We start from the raw sequence: 16,889 nt of genomic DNA, 5'->3' as shown, positions 1-16,889 counted from the left end.
TAAATATCTACTATCACCTACTATATGCCAGATTCTGGACAACCAAAGATGGATAAAACCAGTAAATAAGATGGAACTCAATATTAATTGGAGGAGGTTGACAAGTAAACAAGCAATGACAATGTTTGATAGATGTTATGAAATTATTAGCAAAACACAGGAGGTGCATCAAACCCAATCTTAGGATGCAGGAAGGTTTCTCAAAGAGATGTCAGCCAAGCTGAGTGCTGAAATTAGCTGAGTAGTTTATGTGGCAAAGTAGGCAATTAAAAATGTCTAGTCAGAAGCCTTCTAAACTTCATCAGTGGTATACAGAAAAACAGGCAGAGGGGAACTAGTATTTTTTTGACTGCCAGGCACTGTGAAAGTGCTCTGCATATATCAAATAACTGATCTTCAGAGTAATAGGGCAAAAAAGGTTTTATTCAGCCCATTTTATTGAGGAGAAAACACAGTAAGTTGCTCCCAGTCATGGGACCAGAAAGTGGCATACTCTGGATTCAAACCCAATATTCCTCCCGTTACTTCAAGGATCACTAAATTGAGAAAACAAATTTTGCCCCATTTCTTCCAGCCAAGAAGCTTAGATTTTCTTTGAAAGAAGCAGAGAGGTATATCAACAAAGTGCACTTTGGTTTTAAAGAGATGTCTCTAATGAGAACGTGCCAGAATGTGACTGGAATGGCAGATGGAGGGGCTGAAGCTTGCAGTTGCAATTTCCATGTTCTTGATCAGTGGTTGTTGGTCACGGTTCATGTGCTTTACAGCATATGGCTCTTTCTCTGTCATTTAAGGTCACTCGATATTTTCATTCAAACTGAACCACTTTATCTCAAACCACCAAAAGTAAGGACAATGTGTCTATCCCTGCCTCTTTGAAAGGTCACACATTAGAGACCATGTATGTAATCTGACCTTAGACTGGTAGAATTGGTTTCTTTCTTTACAAGTCATCATCTCGGTATAAAAGTATACTTAGTAAGAGATGCCAAATTGTCAAAGAACTCACCTTTTGATTAGAGAAACAGGATTAGAAGACTTCTTGTGTGTTGATTTCATAAGGAAATGTATTTTCTGGTAGCCTTATGTAACTTGGGGCTATATTTATGGTCCAAATGCTTCCCAGAGGCATTCTTTATCTCCTTTAACTCTGTAGAAGTAGAGACTACAGAGTTTTGAGTAGTTGTTTAACCAAGGTTCATAACTGGGACTTGGGATGGGGATGTGCTTGTAGGAACGGCTGCTTATGTTCTTTACTCAATAGCACTGATTTTGGGGAAGATGACTACATTGTAAAATTTAAATGTTTTCAAGGTTAGTTAAGCTGAGTAAGAATAGCAATTTACTATAAAAGAAAACTCTTATAGAAATGTTAATCTAAAAATTGGTGGCTGTGTAGTTATTTGTGTGGGAAATGGATTTATACAAAAGCATTAGTCTAGGCCAGGCGCAGTGGCTCATGCCTGTGATCCCAGCACTTTGGGAGACCAAGGAAGGTGGATCATGAGGTCAGGAGTTCCAGACCAGACTGACCAACATGGTAAAACCCCCTCTCTACTAAAAACACAAAAATTAGCCGGGAGTGGTGGCAGGCACCTGTAATCCCAGCTACTTAGGTGGCTGAAGCAGGAGAATCGCTTGAACCTGGGAGGCAGAGGTTTCAGTGAGCCGATACCGCGCCACTGCACTCCCTGGATGACAGAGTGAGACTCCGTCTCAAAAAAAAAAAAAAAAAAAAAAAGCATTAGTCTATAGTAATTGAACAGTCTTATTGTAAAATCCAATCTTTAATCTGAAAATAGTGGGACAATTAGGTAATATTAGTTTTTATATAAACTAGAGGCTTATCACATGAATAAAGCAAAAAGCCCAATTTCTAACCAATAGCCTCCTTGAAAGGCTACCTACAGGTGGGAGAGAATTTCTTCCAATTCTGAAGAACTTCAGAACCTGCTAAAGTTATACGCTGAAGAACTTTAGCAATTGCTAATATACATGAGTTGTGCTGAGGCAAAATACGAGAAGAGGAGGATCCCATACATTCACAAATGGGGCAAGTTCTCCTTCTGTCAAAATACTCCATCACCAGTAAGCTTGTATCATTATCATATGTTACAAATTTTACATATAAGTAAATACCCCGAAGTTCCATTTCAAACCTGGGCACTAAATGTTCCTTTTTGAACTTGCATTTCTTGGCCTCTCTGCAGACATTTGGTAACATCAGTGACTTTTGTGACATTTACTCCTTAAATGATCTGGACCATTTAAAACCAAGGCTAGCATTCCCGTATCACACATCATGCCCTAAATGAATTATGCTCACTTAGCCAGTATATATTCAAACAATGTGCTCAGGGAATGTAAATCAATAGTAGTCTAAGTAAAACATCACCAGAAGGGTAAAAGCAGAATGCAACAAAGTGATATAAAATCCAAAGGAAATTGTATTAAATTATCTATCACACAGACATCCTCCAGGCATGTCAATAATCCCTAAATCTATCATCCAGGTGACTAGATTATTTAATCAGCCTCTAAATGGTGAATGTTAAATACACAGTAGGTACTCAATAAATAATTGAGTTGTTTTAGAAGAAAGATAATAATTTGGAATTTTGAAGTAAACTTTAGCATTTGGGATTTAGTTTGTAATTGTTCCTTAGAAAAGATATGACCGGTACCAAAGGTGGGCAAACAGTCTACCTCCCTACTGATTGAGCTTATCAGTTTTTTTTTAAATACTTTAGCAACCTAAACTTATGCAATTTGACTTTCTTGTCATTGCTTTCCCTATACTACCAAAAATGATGCTTTCTTTACTATTTCAAACTCATCATAAAATTGCTAAAAATCTAAAATTCGATTTGCCACATTACTGCCAATTTGAATAATGGCTGAATAAAACACAGGAAACGCTGAAACAGCATTGATTTCTAAAACATTTTGCACTTTCCTCCTCCATCCCTGTAAAGTAAAGCTCGGATGCCACGCACAATTACACAAGAAAATCAAGAAAGCTATTACATTCAGCATTTTGTCATGATCATTGTTACCATGGCAAAAAGTGGGCTTAGTTTAGCACAGCTGCCACAGGAGAGGTCCACTGGCCTTTTGTAAAGCTGAGTAACCAAATTCTGTAGCTGGTCACTGTTTTTACCCTAGGACAAGGCTATTACCCACAGATGCTACTGTCTCATTCCTTAAGGATCGGAGCCAATGTCATTTTATTACTGTATTCTTACTGTTGGCTGGCATTCCTGTTCCAAGGGGGAAAAAACATGTAGTGTGAACACTTGGGACTGCAATAATAGAAAAAGCCAAAGTTCGGAAGGTTGCATTGTAAATGACAATAGGGTTGTGCTGGAAATCACACAGATTTGGGAGTGAGAGATAAATGCAGACCCATGATAACTAGCTCTACAGCACATCATTTTCTCTGAGTATCAGCTTAGCTATCTGTACAATGGGGATAAAAGTAACTTCCCGGGCATATGCTAGATAATCAGTAAAATAAGACCCTCCCACTCCTTTCTTAATGCTGAGATTTCCATGTCTTCGGGAACATTAATATGAGCTGGTAGGTAAACTATTCCCTACTCTTGGAAGGTATATCATTTCCATCTTTCATATCATTTGGATACTTTCCTCAGAGAGCTGAGGATAAATTATTTTAAGGTCTGACAGTAAGCATAAATTTCACATCAAAAGGATAAAAGTTCTGTGTCAATACTGTAATATACACCACATCTTATTATCTGTATTTTAAGTGACACCAATATTATTGTAAAATGAATGAAAAATGGAATATATACTAATTTTGACTTTACACAGAGATTTTTAGTTTTAAAAAATGAAGCAACATTATGAAAGCAGAGAAGTTTAAATTATCTGAAATGAATACATTAATCAAAACCCTGTATTTACTAGAAACAAAGGCTACTAGCATTTTTACCAGCTAAACAAAATATTTTTTCTAATGAGATTTCAGCTGAGTATCGTTTATCTTAAAAGAAAAATAATGAGACCTTACCTATTCCAGTAGCTCCAGAACTGGTCATGCAGGTAGGCATGGTGGCTACATTCATCACCAAATGAGGCTTTGCTTTCAATCCAGTGAATTATGTGCCCTTCCACAGCTAAGGGACAAAGCATTACTAATATACAGAGAAGGGAAGGGAAGATTGAAAATTCTGAACTCTGTACAGGCCTCTCTATGCTTCACATTAATGAGCACAGGCTTAGCCCTTACCATCATCTATAAATGTAATTACAAAACAACACACTGTATATGTTCATTACAAAGAACATTTATGTGACAATCATATCCCTTTGATTTTCATTATATTCTTCAAAACTCCCTTTCCTAGTTCTCAGACTGCCTGTATAACTCGACAAGTGACATATCAAGCAGACCAAAATCAGTCTGGCTCTTCAAGAGATCTATGTTTAAGGAATTTGAAATTTAGAGAAGTAAGTTGAAAATAACAACCAAAATATCTTTAGAAAACATGTTTATTTCTCAATATATGCAAAAGATTTTAAGACAGATTTCTTCTGAACCTATTATTTTCTGCCATTTAAAAGTAATATTTTCCAATTATCCACCCATTCATAATATTATAAAGCTAATATTAACATAAAAAAATTAAAAAATACATCCCTTTTCTCTAAAAACAAATGCATAACAGAGTTAAAGCACTTACCAACTGGTACTTGTAAAATGAAGTCTGGTGTTTTGTCATAACCCTTTGCACGGAGCTGATCTTCATCTATAGGAAGAACAAACACTATTTACTTAAAACACTATTCAATTAACAAGATAGGAATATATTTGTTTTTATTTCTTAAATACGTATAAAAATTACTACTGTAGTCATACATATCTTTCTTAGGCATGCAGTGCTGTGTCAGAAATAATGAACTTTCTGAACAACCCTGAAGCGTAAATGTGCTTCAGATATGCTTCTTTCATTATTTTTTCTGCATTTTTCGTTATTACAAACATCACAAGTTCAAGCTGTCATACACTACCTTTTTTGTAATTGAAAGTACTCAAAATAAGGTAATATACTTACTGATTTAAAATAAAGGCTTTCACTGCTGTGAAAATTACAAATGTTATCAGCCAGCATTGAAAATTTATAGTAAAGGGGCAAGCACAGTGGCCTTTACAATTATGAAAAAATGCTTTCAATAAAACAATTACGAAAGTTTAGTTTCAATTACTGAAACTATTCCCACACACAAGAAAGAGACAAGGACGATGAGATCGCCATAAAGAATTAGTTATCCTGCTTAATTCCTTTGGTATGCTATTGTTTCTGGCATTTACCTGAGTTTTATAATATGTAATTCTGAAAAGCAAACAGGCTTTCAGATTTTTTTTTCCTAAGTCTGTTCGATTTCTTGGTCCCCTGTAAATATCAATGATCTATTCAGAAGGAAAGAAGGCAGGAAAACAGGAAGCTTGACAAAGTTGGGAAAAACTAGAAAGGTGATTGTTAAAAAAAAAAAAAAAAAAAAAAAAAAAATCCACCAATATTTTCTAAATGCTGTCCTTGACTTCTAATGGCATTACAATGTGATTTCTGAAATGGGGAGTTCTCCATTAGATTTTGGAGTGACCTGGTCATTCAATTCCAGACATGGCTTTCTGTCTTCACCCAACCTCAACTAATGGCCTGACCAAGTAACAAGGAAGGCTGTGTGGTCTCTTAACACCTACTGGGCTGTTGACATTGTCATGCAACCCATTCGCCTTCCTGCATCACCTTTGATTAAAATTAATGGCCCATTCCCAGTGTTGGGTAGCTTATTTCCAATCCATTTGTCAGCCCAAGACAGTGGTTTCACGGCCAATGTTCAGAAACTCTGTTTTAGAACACTCTTGTGCACATCTTGAAAGGTCAGCATTTTAAACGTAAATAACCTTTTAATGACAAGACACATATTTAAAGTAGACATTTAAGTTAAATTTTGTTAAAAGTCAATATCCTTAAGCTGTCTAGATTTTGAAGGATTGGTGCCAGTATTCAGAATAATCTCCCCTCCTTGAAATATAAAAAATCTCAAGTTAACTACTAAGATAAAGAAATACAGATTGAAATAATATGACTTTAAAAACAAGAGAATTTGGAAAGTGAGCTGCAGATGAACAAGATAAGACAAGTTTCTGTTCTGTAACTATGCTCTGACCACAATGAGAATATTTAATTAAAATCAACTCCAGTGCCTTAAGCTGATGTTTCCGGTAGCTGATGAACAGTTTTAAAAGCAATGGTGACATTAAAAAAGATAGATTAATATTTCATTAAAACTATCCTAGCTTCATCAACCTTTTCAGATGTTAAAATCTGCTTCAGAAAGAAAAATGATTACGTTTCTGATAACAGTGCAAAACAAAATTTCAAAGGTCACCAAGCAATCCAAATGCACACATAAAAATCCCTTTAAAAGACAGATGCTGCACTCCTGTTCACTGCACCAAAATTACTAACATAATATCTACAATTTAAATCGCATGGCTGACTTAATATGAAAATTAACAATCCCAAACCTCAAAATTTAAACACAAAACATCAAGTGTGGCTGGGGATGCTTCCCATCTTTTTGTGGTGAACTTCAACAAACTACAACTGGCTCGCTCTCTCTCTTTCTCTCTCTCACATACACACACCCCTCTCTCTCTTTCTCCCTCCCTCTCACTCTTTCTCTCTCAACATGAAGCTGACTCAATAATAATCGTAGCCAAAGGATAGCATCTGGAAGTCTTTGTCACCATTGGTGATATTAGACTTCTAGTTTTTATAGTAAAGAGGTTATGCCAAACATGTAAAATGCTATGTATTGGGTATCTTCTTCCTTTAATTTATTTACTAAACTCTCACTGCCCTATCTCCTCTGTTTCTACCTTTGGCTTGCTTCCTGCATCCTAGATCTAAGAAACGACGAGGTAACAACTTGGCAAAGTTCAGACGAAATGATGGTACCAGGGTAGGAAGCAGCATTTTGAAACAGGTGGCCTTGTTCACTTGTTCTAGGCCCCAGGACACTTAATGCCCCCAAAAGATGAATGAGTAAAATACAAGTGCATGTTTAACAGTATCCATGTCTTTACAAAGCCTATCTGGACTGACAATAATTTCCTTTCTTAAATTAATTCCCTAATTATCAACAAGGCACAAAGGCACCAACTAGACTCAAAGTTCAAGGTTTTATTGGGTAACTCTGTTATCTTTCATCCTTGGTCCCAACTGTCTGTTCTACATGTTCATCTGCGGTTCATCTCAATTGTGTAAAAAAGACGGCATCTCTTTCCTTAATACTGATGGGAAAATTTTTCTTTGACGTCAAGTTTTTGTGTTTTTTTTTTTTGAGATGAAATCTTGCTCTGTCGCCCATGTCGGAGTGCAGTGGCGCAATCTCGGCTCACTGCAACCTTCGTCTCCTGGGTTCAAGTGATTCTTCTGCCTCAGCCTTCCAAGTAGCTGGGATTACAGGTGCATGCCACTATGCCTGGCTAATTTTTGTATTTTTAGTAGAGACAAGGTTTCCCCATGTTGGCCAAGCTGGTCTTAAACTCCTGACCTCAAATAATCTGCCTGCCTCGGCCTCCCAAAGTGGTGGGATTACAGGCGTGAGCCACCATGCCTGGCCTCAAGTATTTTAAATAACACTGGACCTATCCACTCCTTAATATTTTAGTAGAATTTCCCCACAAAACCCAATCTGTGCCTGGTGCCATTGTTGGGTGGGCAACTCTTTTTTCTTTGGCTACTGATCACTTGATATATATATTTATCTCTTTTATAGTCAGTTTTACAATTTATGTTTTCCTTAAGAATCACACATTTCATACAGGCTCTTATAAAACTGCATATGTTTGAGCCAAGTAGTTACTTATGATTCTTTGAATTTTCTAAGTGGAAGCTAGATGTTTAAGTAATATAAACTGTTTCTTCAAGTTTCACTGTTTCTTCAACAGTAATATAAGATGTTTTCTTCAAGAAAAAAATGATAAAGATTAAGAACAAAGTAAAAATAATATTAGTTAGAATGAAAAAAAGGTAATGGCAATAATATGAAATAGTACTTTTAGGATGACTTCCACAAATGGTTGGAAATCAATATGAAACCAATCTTCAAATTCTGCATATGTGTCTTATTCAGCGACTACAGTAGATACAAAGTAAGGGTCTTCTGGTTTAAGGTATATATTTAAAAACCCAATATATTTCATAATCATTAAGTTCATTAATGTCATAGTTCAAGTGTTCATTATCAAAATTAATATAGGAATATTATCACTTAAAAGCAGACCTGTTAACCTTCAGATTCACAAAACATAGATTTTTAGATAATGGGTGCCTCAGAAACTTTTCTAAACTAGTAAAATTGTAGAGATTACTAGTCCAACATTCCAATTTATACACAATATAACTGGCCTAGAGAAGTTAAATGACCAAACAAGACCTAGACCTCTCAAATCACTGCAGATACAGGATAAGTGCCCATGTCAACCAAGTTGCAGTTGGTCCCAGCAGACCATATACCATTCTTAATTATGCAAATATTTAAATTTGATCAAATGTAATATTTTTAAAGTGGGGAAAAATTTATTTTCATCTTGGAAGACCTTGAAATGTAAGAGAGGAAGACTGCCATCTGTGAGCTATTTAGACAACACCTGCCTGAAAAGGAGATGAACTACATAGTATCTGGCCTTTGAATTACCCTTACTTGTTTTCTAGCACTTCAATGGTCCCCTCTCCAATTTATCTTAAATAAATCAATAAAACCACATCCAAAGATGATGTTAATTTTTAAAAACAACCCAGGTCTTCATTCATTTTTAAGTTGTCAGGCCTGTCTTTAGAGGGCATTTTTTAAAAAGAAATTACACACGCATAAAGAACATTCTGAAAGTTTAATTTCTCTGGCCTTTGAATTACCCTCTTCTCCAAATGCCCAAAATATCCAAAGCAATTAAGTACTAATTACACTATTTCTTTTCTTAAAATAAAGGGCTGATTTTGAGTCAGCAAACAAAACACATCTGAAACTAGTTAACGTATACTTAAGAATCACAGGGGGACATGAGGACTACCAAGAAAAGGTTTGAGGGCTTTAAATTTGTTTTGTTTTATTAAAAGTTTCACATTTTAAAAGTATAGTCATTTCCATAAAAATCATGCAGAATTCCAGTTCACAACATCTGAAAATGAAGAGTCACATTCTGACAGGCCTTTTATCTATGAACTTATAAAAAGTTTTCTAAAATGCTAGATTAAAATATACTGTATGATAAGAAGAATATTATTAACACCTAGTGCATCTTTACTAAATTGGGGGAGGGCAAAAAGACATGTAGCAATACATATTAAAACTATATCTCTTCTACTCTAGTAACTAATTTTGTTTTATTCTGGTTTTTTTTTTTCAAAACACTGTATCACTCAATATTTGGAGTTATGACCTTTGTTCTCTATATTTTTATGTTCTCTAAGAGTAAGTTTCACAGCCTTTTCTATACAATTTAAGAAGTTTGCAAGGTTTCAGTAATAAATATTATATGTTATGCAAACTGTGTGCAAAGGTACACAGAACAGACATGCATTTAATGGGGAGACCAATAGCACCAATAAATGAAATCTTTACAGAACCCAAAACTTCATTATAGCCGTTAGTTTCAACCTCTTCCCCCAAAGCCTCTTATCAAAGCTACTAATAAGGAATACAACTGACTGCTCTGACCTTGTCCTTTGCTTATGTCTTTATGGGATAATACTAGTGAAAATTGAAGTGCCTTAAAGATAGAAAAAAAAAAAGGGGAGGTCAAGAAGCTGGAACAGTGTGGAGAGGCTAGGTAGGCAACTGGTAGCCGTGGAGAGGCAGAGGACACGAATATGAGCAAATAAAGTAAAATTCTTCTATATTTTATACCAGATCATGCTAAATCCTTTTCATTGTAGATGAAGGGACAAATCAACATAGTAGAATAAAAAGATACAGGACAGGTTGTAGGGAGGGTAGTATCTGTGATGCAAGGCCAAAGGACAATTTGTTTAATCAAAACAAGTGGAGTGGACAGTCACTAGAGCCCTTTCCAATTCCAAGATTCAGAGGAAAGGTTGAATGTTAGCCTTTGTCTGCCCTGGTTCTTTTTAGCTGTAGTCACTGATGTTAGAACCTCTTGCTGGGCCAGCTCCATGTGTTGCCGAACCAATCTCAATGGAGAGAGGCATACTAGCAGTTCTGAGACTAAAAAGGATCTCCTACACAGACAGATGTGCACATGAGTGAGTGTGAGCCAGTGCACAGGACCAAAGGATTCAATTCAGCAATCACAGTAACGTGTTTCACCCCCGATGCCTTAGGTTATGGTGAGCAAAACCCTAGCCTGTAGTTAATTTTCTGCAGGGAGAGGGAGATTTTTTATTTTGCTGTCCTGTATGTCATCCTGTCGGGCATTGCTACCCTAATCTCACAATGTGATTCTCATGAGTGGGCAGTAACGTGACCCCTAATCACCCCACCATAGGGCTGGACACAGACTAGCTGATCAGATCCCTTTCTGATATATATATATATATATCCCTTTCTGATATATATATATATATATTTGAGACAGGGTCTCACTCTATTGCCCAGGCTGGAGTGCAGAGGTGCCATCATGGCTCACTGCAGCCTTGACCTCCCAGGCTCAAGCAATTCTCCCATCTCAGCCTCCCCAGTAGCTGGGACAACAGGCGTGCACCACCACACCTGGCTGTTTTTTATTTTTTGTAGAGTGGGCATTGGGGGAGTGGCGGGGAGTCTTGCTATGTTGCCCAGTCTGGTCTCAAACTCCTGGGCTCAAGCAATCCTCCCACCTCAGCCTCCCAAAGTGCTGGGATTACAGGTATGAGCCACTGCACCTGGCCCTTTCTGAGATTTGTTATGTGGTAAAAGAGAATCACTAACTTTGCTCTGGGATTATAAACTCTAAGGATTAAACAAACTGGCAATCACCAGCAATCATCTTTGTAACCTTGTGAGCTAAGAATGAAGCCAACACAGAAAAGAGCAGAACCCAAAAAGGACAAAAGATATTAATGATATTGTTTTGCCTTCTGGATTCTATTAAGAGACACAGCAGAAGCAAATCTCTCCTCTGGACTTCCCCAGTGTATATTTAAGCCAATAAATTCTCCTTTTTTGTGTATATAATCTAGTTTGATTGGATTTCTGCCACTTACAACCAAAATAGTTCCAATAAATCATTAGTGACTGACAAGCAGATGACCTGTGGACAAGAGCTAACTACCAAGAGCAGTGGTGAGGGAGGGCCAGGAGCAGGGAGCACACCATCATAACTGGTCACGACAACATTTCTTCAAAGTTCCAGGGAGCTGAATCTCAAATTCAGCCGATAAGAAAACAAACATCCAGAAAGCATTTCATCTTCCAGCAGCATATGCATTTATGGTCCTTTTCTCAGTCCCAGGGAGAAGCGTGCACAAGCACATTCAATTAGGGGAGTAAGTAAGAAAGTCTCTCACCATGACCATCTCTTCAGAAAGGGGAGAACAGAGCCCAAATCCCCCACCTCCCACCCTCAATTTCATGTTCCGGTTACTCTAAAAACAGCATCATATTTTTAACTTTCGGATAGACAAGAATTTAAATGGTGGATTCCTTATGAAATACCCAGCCATCTCCGTTCCCTTCAGCCTACATAATCGTATGTTTCATTTCTGGTCTCTTACTCTCTGCCGCTGACATCTGCGTGTACACACAATCTTGGTATTCTAAATCTCATCTGCTCCTGCTGCCTGTCCTTCACCTGAAGTCATAATCGCCTGTTTGTCACATCATAATCACCTCCCCAGCAGAGTATTATTGCTTAAGGTGAGGAATAAAGCAGCAGGGGCAGATGAACTCTTAGAAACAAAATCCTAATTTCTTACGGCAAGGGATATCCTTCACGAAGCCTATATGGCTTTACAGATTATACTCTCTCAGAGTCCCACAGAGTAATACACAAATGCTACACAAGCAACCCTGTAAAATTTGCTGATTTGTCCAAACATGGGGGTGAGGGTGAGGCAGGGGCACAGCAAATGCCTCCCAGGTGTCACTCAAAATAATTGTTAGCATCTACTAACAGGGAAACATTCACTGGAAAGAATAAAATATCTCCAGAACCATCCTTATTAGGCCAAACTTAACAAGAATTTGCACCAGACAGTGGCTGTGGCAGTCACTAATGGAAGTCCCTCCAACCTGGAGATATGCCAACCCATAAAAGATGGATGGTTTATCTTCAGTCTTTGGTATGAGCTCTTTCATATTTTAGCAAACAGGGCAAACTGTCTTGTTGTCTTTGCATTGTCACTATTTTCTTTTCCTTTCCTGTCTTTTTGTCCAAAGCTGCTAAAAAAAAAAAAAAAAAAAAAAACACACACACAGCAAAATATGGTCTCATTAATCACTTGAGAGATACTAGTTAACACATCTCTACCAGTAGATAAAATACATTTTCTATTTTGTCTGCTAAGAGTGAAGCCTTAGCAGAGGTAATGGGATGATCACAATGCTTATGGTTCAATTTAAAGTTGAGGAGTTTTTTGTGCAGCTAAGCCTAGGAGTAGGCAGCAAGTTCGTCACACCTTTTGAGACTTTAAATGCTCATATCTATCTATCTATCTATCTATCTATCTATCTATCTATCTATCTATCTATCTATGTATCTACCTACCTATCTATTTTAGTTAGAGACAGGGTCTCACTCTGTCACCCAAGCTGGAGTGCAGTGGAATGACCACAGTTCACTGTAATCTTGAACTCCTAGGCTTAAGTGATCCTCCCACTTTGGCCTCCCAAGTAGCTGGTACTACAGGTGCCTACCACCACAAAATTTTTAAAAATTTTGTGTAGAGACAAGATCTCCCTATGTTGCCCAGGCTGGTCTTGAATCCTGGCCTCATGTGATTCTCCTGCCTCAGCCTCCCAAAGTACTGAGATATGGCCAACAAATATTAATTCTAAATTAATTATCCTTGGAAAGAACTGCTAACATGTACTGAAACTTATCTTCAATTTTCCCAGAAGGCTCCACGTTTGCATCAACTTAAAAAAAAAAAAAAAAAGTTTGGTTCTTTAAAATTCTTAATGGTGTCTGCCCGCAGCAGACTTAAGAGTAGTTAGCTACTGGCAATAGAGCCAACCTTATGAGCTCAACTGGCCATCCTAGATATACACTGTGGCAGGAAGGTCCTGGTGAGAAAGAACAAATGAATAAGTAAAATTCCATCACTATTTCAGGAAAAAGCAGCTCATGAGGTGGCAGCATTTTCTTCATTCATAGAGGATAGTGATTGATATTGAGTATAATTTGTACCTTTCTTTGAAAGGTTTAATGAAAGTAGCCTAACAGCCTTGAGTTTTTATTTTCATTATCGAGACAATCATGTGAGCACCTACTAAGTGAGATGCATTCTCACTGGATTCTCACTGGATCAGAGAGAAAACTGCATTCTCATTGGATCACACATGCAATACAGTGCTTGACTATGAGCACTGGGAGCACAGAGTGCTTATAATCAATCACTTCATACTAACTAGTGTAGTTCCTGGCATGCAGAGAACACAACAAAAGTTAATTGAAAAGAATGAATAAATAATGAAGGGAAGAATTACATGGACTCTCAGAAACTGCTAGAAATTATCTGTGTTCATTGTAGCTTGTCTCCCTACTGGACCATAACCCCATGAAAGCAGACACTTCATCTGACTTATCTAGTGTCTAACAGTATCCAACGTAGTAACTTATTTGTGGAATAAATGAATAAATACGCACATGAAAAATATTTTCTAGTTGGAGAAAATACAGTCATTTATTCAACTTTGACCTGTCTTAATACAATGTACTTATATGTGGAAGTACAAATTGGATAAGTTTAAAAGATAGGATGAACTCGTATCAGTACATTCAAATCTTCAATGATAAGAACACTTCTGTTTTTCTTTCCTATAGTTCCTGGCTAGATCTTGTGCCATAACAACTGCTCAGGATGTAGTTATGAACCAAGGAAATTTAAGAAAGAATTAGTAATTTACTTTTATTTTTCCCTTCAACTGGTAAGGGGAAAGATAAAATATGCATTTTATAAAACAAATATAGAGCACAATGTGTGGCAAATTCAGAATGGGGTAAAATATTTTAGGAAAAGTCATAATTCTTAAATTAAGAAGGGTTAATATATTAAAAGATGAGAATATTTGTCTTTTGAATGTAGTCCAAATTAGAAGCCAACAGAGAGAGAGAGAGAGAGAGAGAGAGAGAGAGAGAGATTTTACTTCAGCTTAGCAAAGGATCAAAATAAATTAAACATGTTTGCAATGTCTCTGCAACAAAATTCAAGGTGTACACATGTAAACAAGAAAGAATAAGATTAGTGGTCTGTTTATTTCCCAATATTTTTTCCATAGTTGGCTTTAAAATGATCTATCTAAATTTACCTGTCACAACACTTTAAATCTAATTAATCTCTGTGAAGGGGTATTTATAAGGTAAAAGGACAACAGCCCCATAACAATATTTCATACAAAGCTTTCAATTTTCATTTTTCAATCACAAACATGTTAATTCAGTGCTACATTAAAAATACGAAGAATTAACAACTTCTTTATAGGTTGATGAGGAAATGCTTTAAAACAGGACTCAGGTTGCATAAACTTCCTATATCTCATTTATTTTTAAAGATCAATTAAATATCCTGTTTGAATATGCTTCCATAAAATAATTACCTCTAGGTTCTACAGCACAGAGGAACAGATGAGACCCATCAATTTCAAGTTCCCTTTCTGTACTTGTTTGCAAGTAGAGATGATCCCCAGACCACATTTTTACATTGCTTTTGTCAGCCATGTTGAATCTAATCTAACACATTCAAGTTCAAGTAAGTTGAGGACTAGGACTAAGTTTAGCCCACATCTAAAATCTTTGCTTTTTTTCCCAGCTGGGATTGGCTAGTTCTCAAGAAGGAAGCAGAGAAAAGTTAAGCCAAAGAAAAAAATGGGGCTGAAGGCCTGACTGTCCATAGGCTGATGGTGCCCAGAGAGTGGTGCTAAGCAGCTCTGACAATGATGCTGCTTAGTTGGTGGCTTAAAACAAAACAAAACAAAAAATAGACTTGGCCATGACATACAGGCCCCTATCTGAGTAATCAATGTGATCAGATGTTTCACAATACTATCAGAACTACCTGGTTCCAAAACATATCTCATAGTGAATCACAGGCCACTCATTCCAACTGGTTCTGAACTATTACATATTTTCCTTTTGATTAGACTTTTAAAAGGTGATTTTTTCCAACTTACCATCTTTCCATAGGCTGAACAATTCAACTGTCCCCATATGAAAAACCTTGCTGCTTCTACATACTGAAATTTAATTTACTGACTTGAGAACACTTGCTTAATTAATCAACTTTATTTAACCCTAACTAGGGAATATTTATGATATCTCCAAGCTTCAAATTAAAACAATCTTATAATACATTCAATTTTATTCTACAGTTTATTAATAAAAATATTGAACATTAAGATTTGGAATAGATTCTTTGTAGGACTTTATTAAACATCTCTTCCTTACTTGACATTTCTCTGCATTTGGTTTTTCTTGGCCAATTCTTTGCCCATTTTGGAAAAAAACTTATGTAATCCAATGTTGTTCTATTTTTTGTGTATGTCCTAAAATAAACATTATGCAGAATCTTCAATATCTACATAAAACAGATCTGTATAATAATAAAATGACTTGTATGAAGCCTTTACAAATTACCACATTTAAAGTGGAGAAGAGAAATTAATTCATTGTAGAGTGCTTTATGGTTTCTGTGATCACTTATTATATGTATAGTCCTTTGAGGCTTAATTTCTAATGCTTAAGAGATGTTGAAAGAAATAATCTGTAATACACAAACACATGAATACATGTGGGATTTTTAAAAAATCATAATAAATCCATGATGTCAATGAACGTTTGGCATGAAAATAATAAAGGCTTAATATTTTGCTTTCAAGTAAAAGTACTACCCAGTTCCATATATGAGACAAATATACCCAACATGAATTTTTCTAACTGTTCTTTTTAATATATAAAACATTTTATAGACAATATTTCTTTTGTTTCCTTTTCTCATAAGGGCTAGATTATGGTTAATATCTCATGACACCAAAAGTAATACTGCAACAGATATTAAAGCATTTTTTCAGCCACTTATTCTATAAAATATTAATTGCAAGCTTGTGCATGTGCTGTATATATAGGAGATTAGGTAACTGAGTTCCTGCTCAGTTCCAGATCAATAAAAGATAATATGCACAGCATCAATCATCATTCACTCTTCCTTTAGTGGAAGATTTTTAAAATATATATTTAAGCACTCATGGAGACAACGCAAGCTAGAGAAGATGTGAATAATACTTACCTAGGAAGGACAGGTTTTTCTCTAGAAGCAAGTCTCTCAGCAGGACCTCATGCTCATGACCAATGGCACTGGGAAGTTTCAGTTAAGGGGGTAACACAGGCAGAATTATACCAGCAGGAAAATGCTAATACCAGGTCTATACTTTGAGCAGCCATTTTCACCCTTAGTCCACATCTTTGAGGAATGAAATCTCTACACACATCCCCTCATTTAAATAATTTGATAGAATTTGTTTATAATTTTTTAAAACTTTTTTTTTTTTAAATAGAGACAAGGTCCTGCTCTGTTGCCCAGGCTGGAGAGCAGTGGCACAATCATAGCTCACTATAACCTTGAACTCCTGTGCTCAAGCAATCCTCCCACCTCAGCCTCCCGAGTAGCAGGGACTACAGGGGTGTACCACCCACCATG

At 36.5% G+C, this 16,889-nt stretch overlaps 1 protein-coding gene across 12 annotated transcripts in view; it reads right to left on the bottom strand.

Annotated features, from left to right (window-relative positions):
* Positions 1–16,889, bottom strand: part of CDIN1 (CDAN1 interacting nuclease 1) — a 274,755-nt gene that overhangs the window by 137,932 nt on the left and 119,934 nt on the right. For 6 of the 12 annotated variants that reach the window (XM_054451235.2, XM_063652569.1, XM_063652572.1 and 3 more), the window contains 3 exons: positions 16,479–16,546; positions 4,707–4,772; positions 4,034–4,139 (listed from right to left, as the gene is read on the bottom strand). In XM_054451235.2, the coding sequence (XP_054307210.1) occupies positions 4,034–4,139; positions 4,707–4,772; positions 16,479–16,546 (240 nt within the window). Of the gene's footprint in view, positions 1–272; positions 1,716–4,033; positions 4,158–4,706; positions 4,773–16,478; positions 16,547–16,889 lie in introns of those variants that run through there. The other 6 variants (XR_010123939.1, XR_010123940.1, XM_054451234.2 and 3 more) reach the window with 3 other exon arrangements.

This window comes from Pongo pygmaeus, chromosome 16 (assembly GCF_028885625.2).
Source record: "Pongo pygmaeus isolate AG05252 chromosome 16, NHGRI_mPonPyg2-v2.0_pri, whole genome shotgun sequence".
In the NCBI taxonomy this organism is placed as follows: Eukaryota; Metazoa; Chordata; class Mammalia; order Primates; family Hominidae; genus Pongo; species Pongo pygmaeus.
Note: the sequence above shows the minus strand (reverse complement) of the source record. Positions and strands in the feature narration are given on the sequence as shown.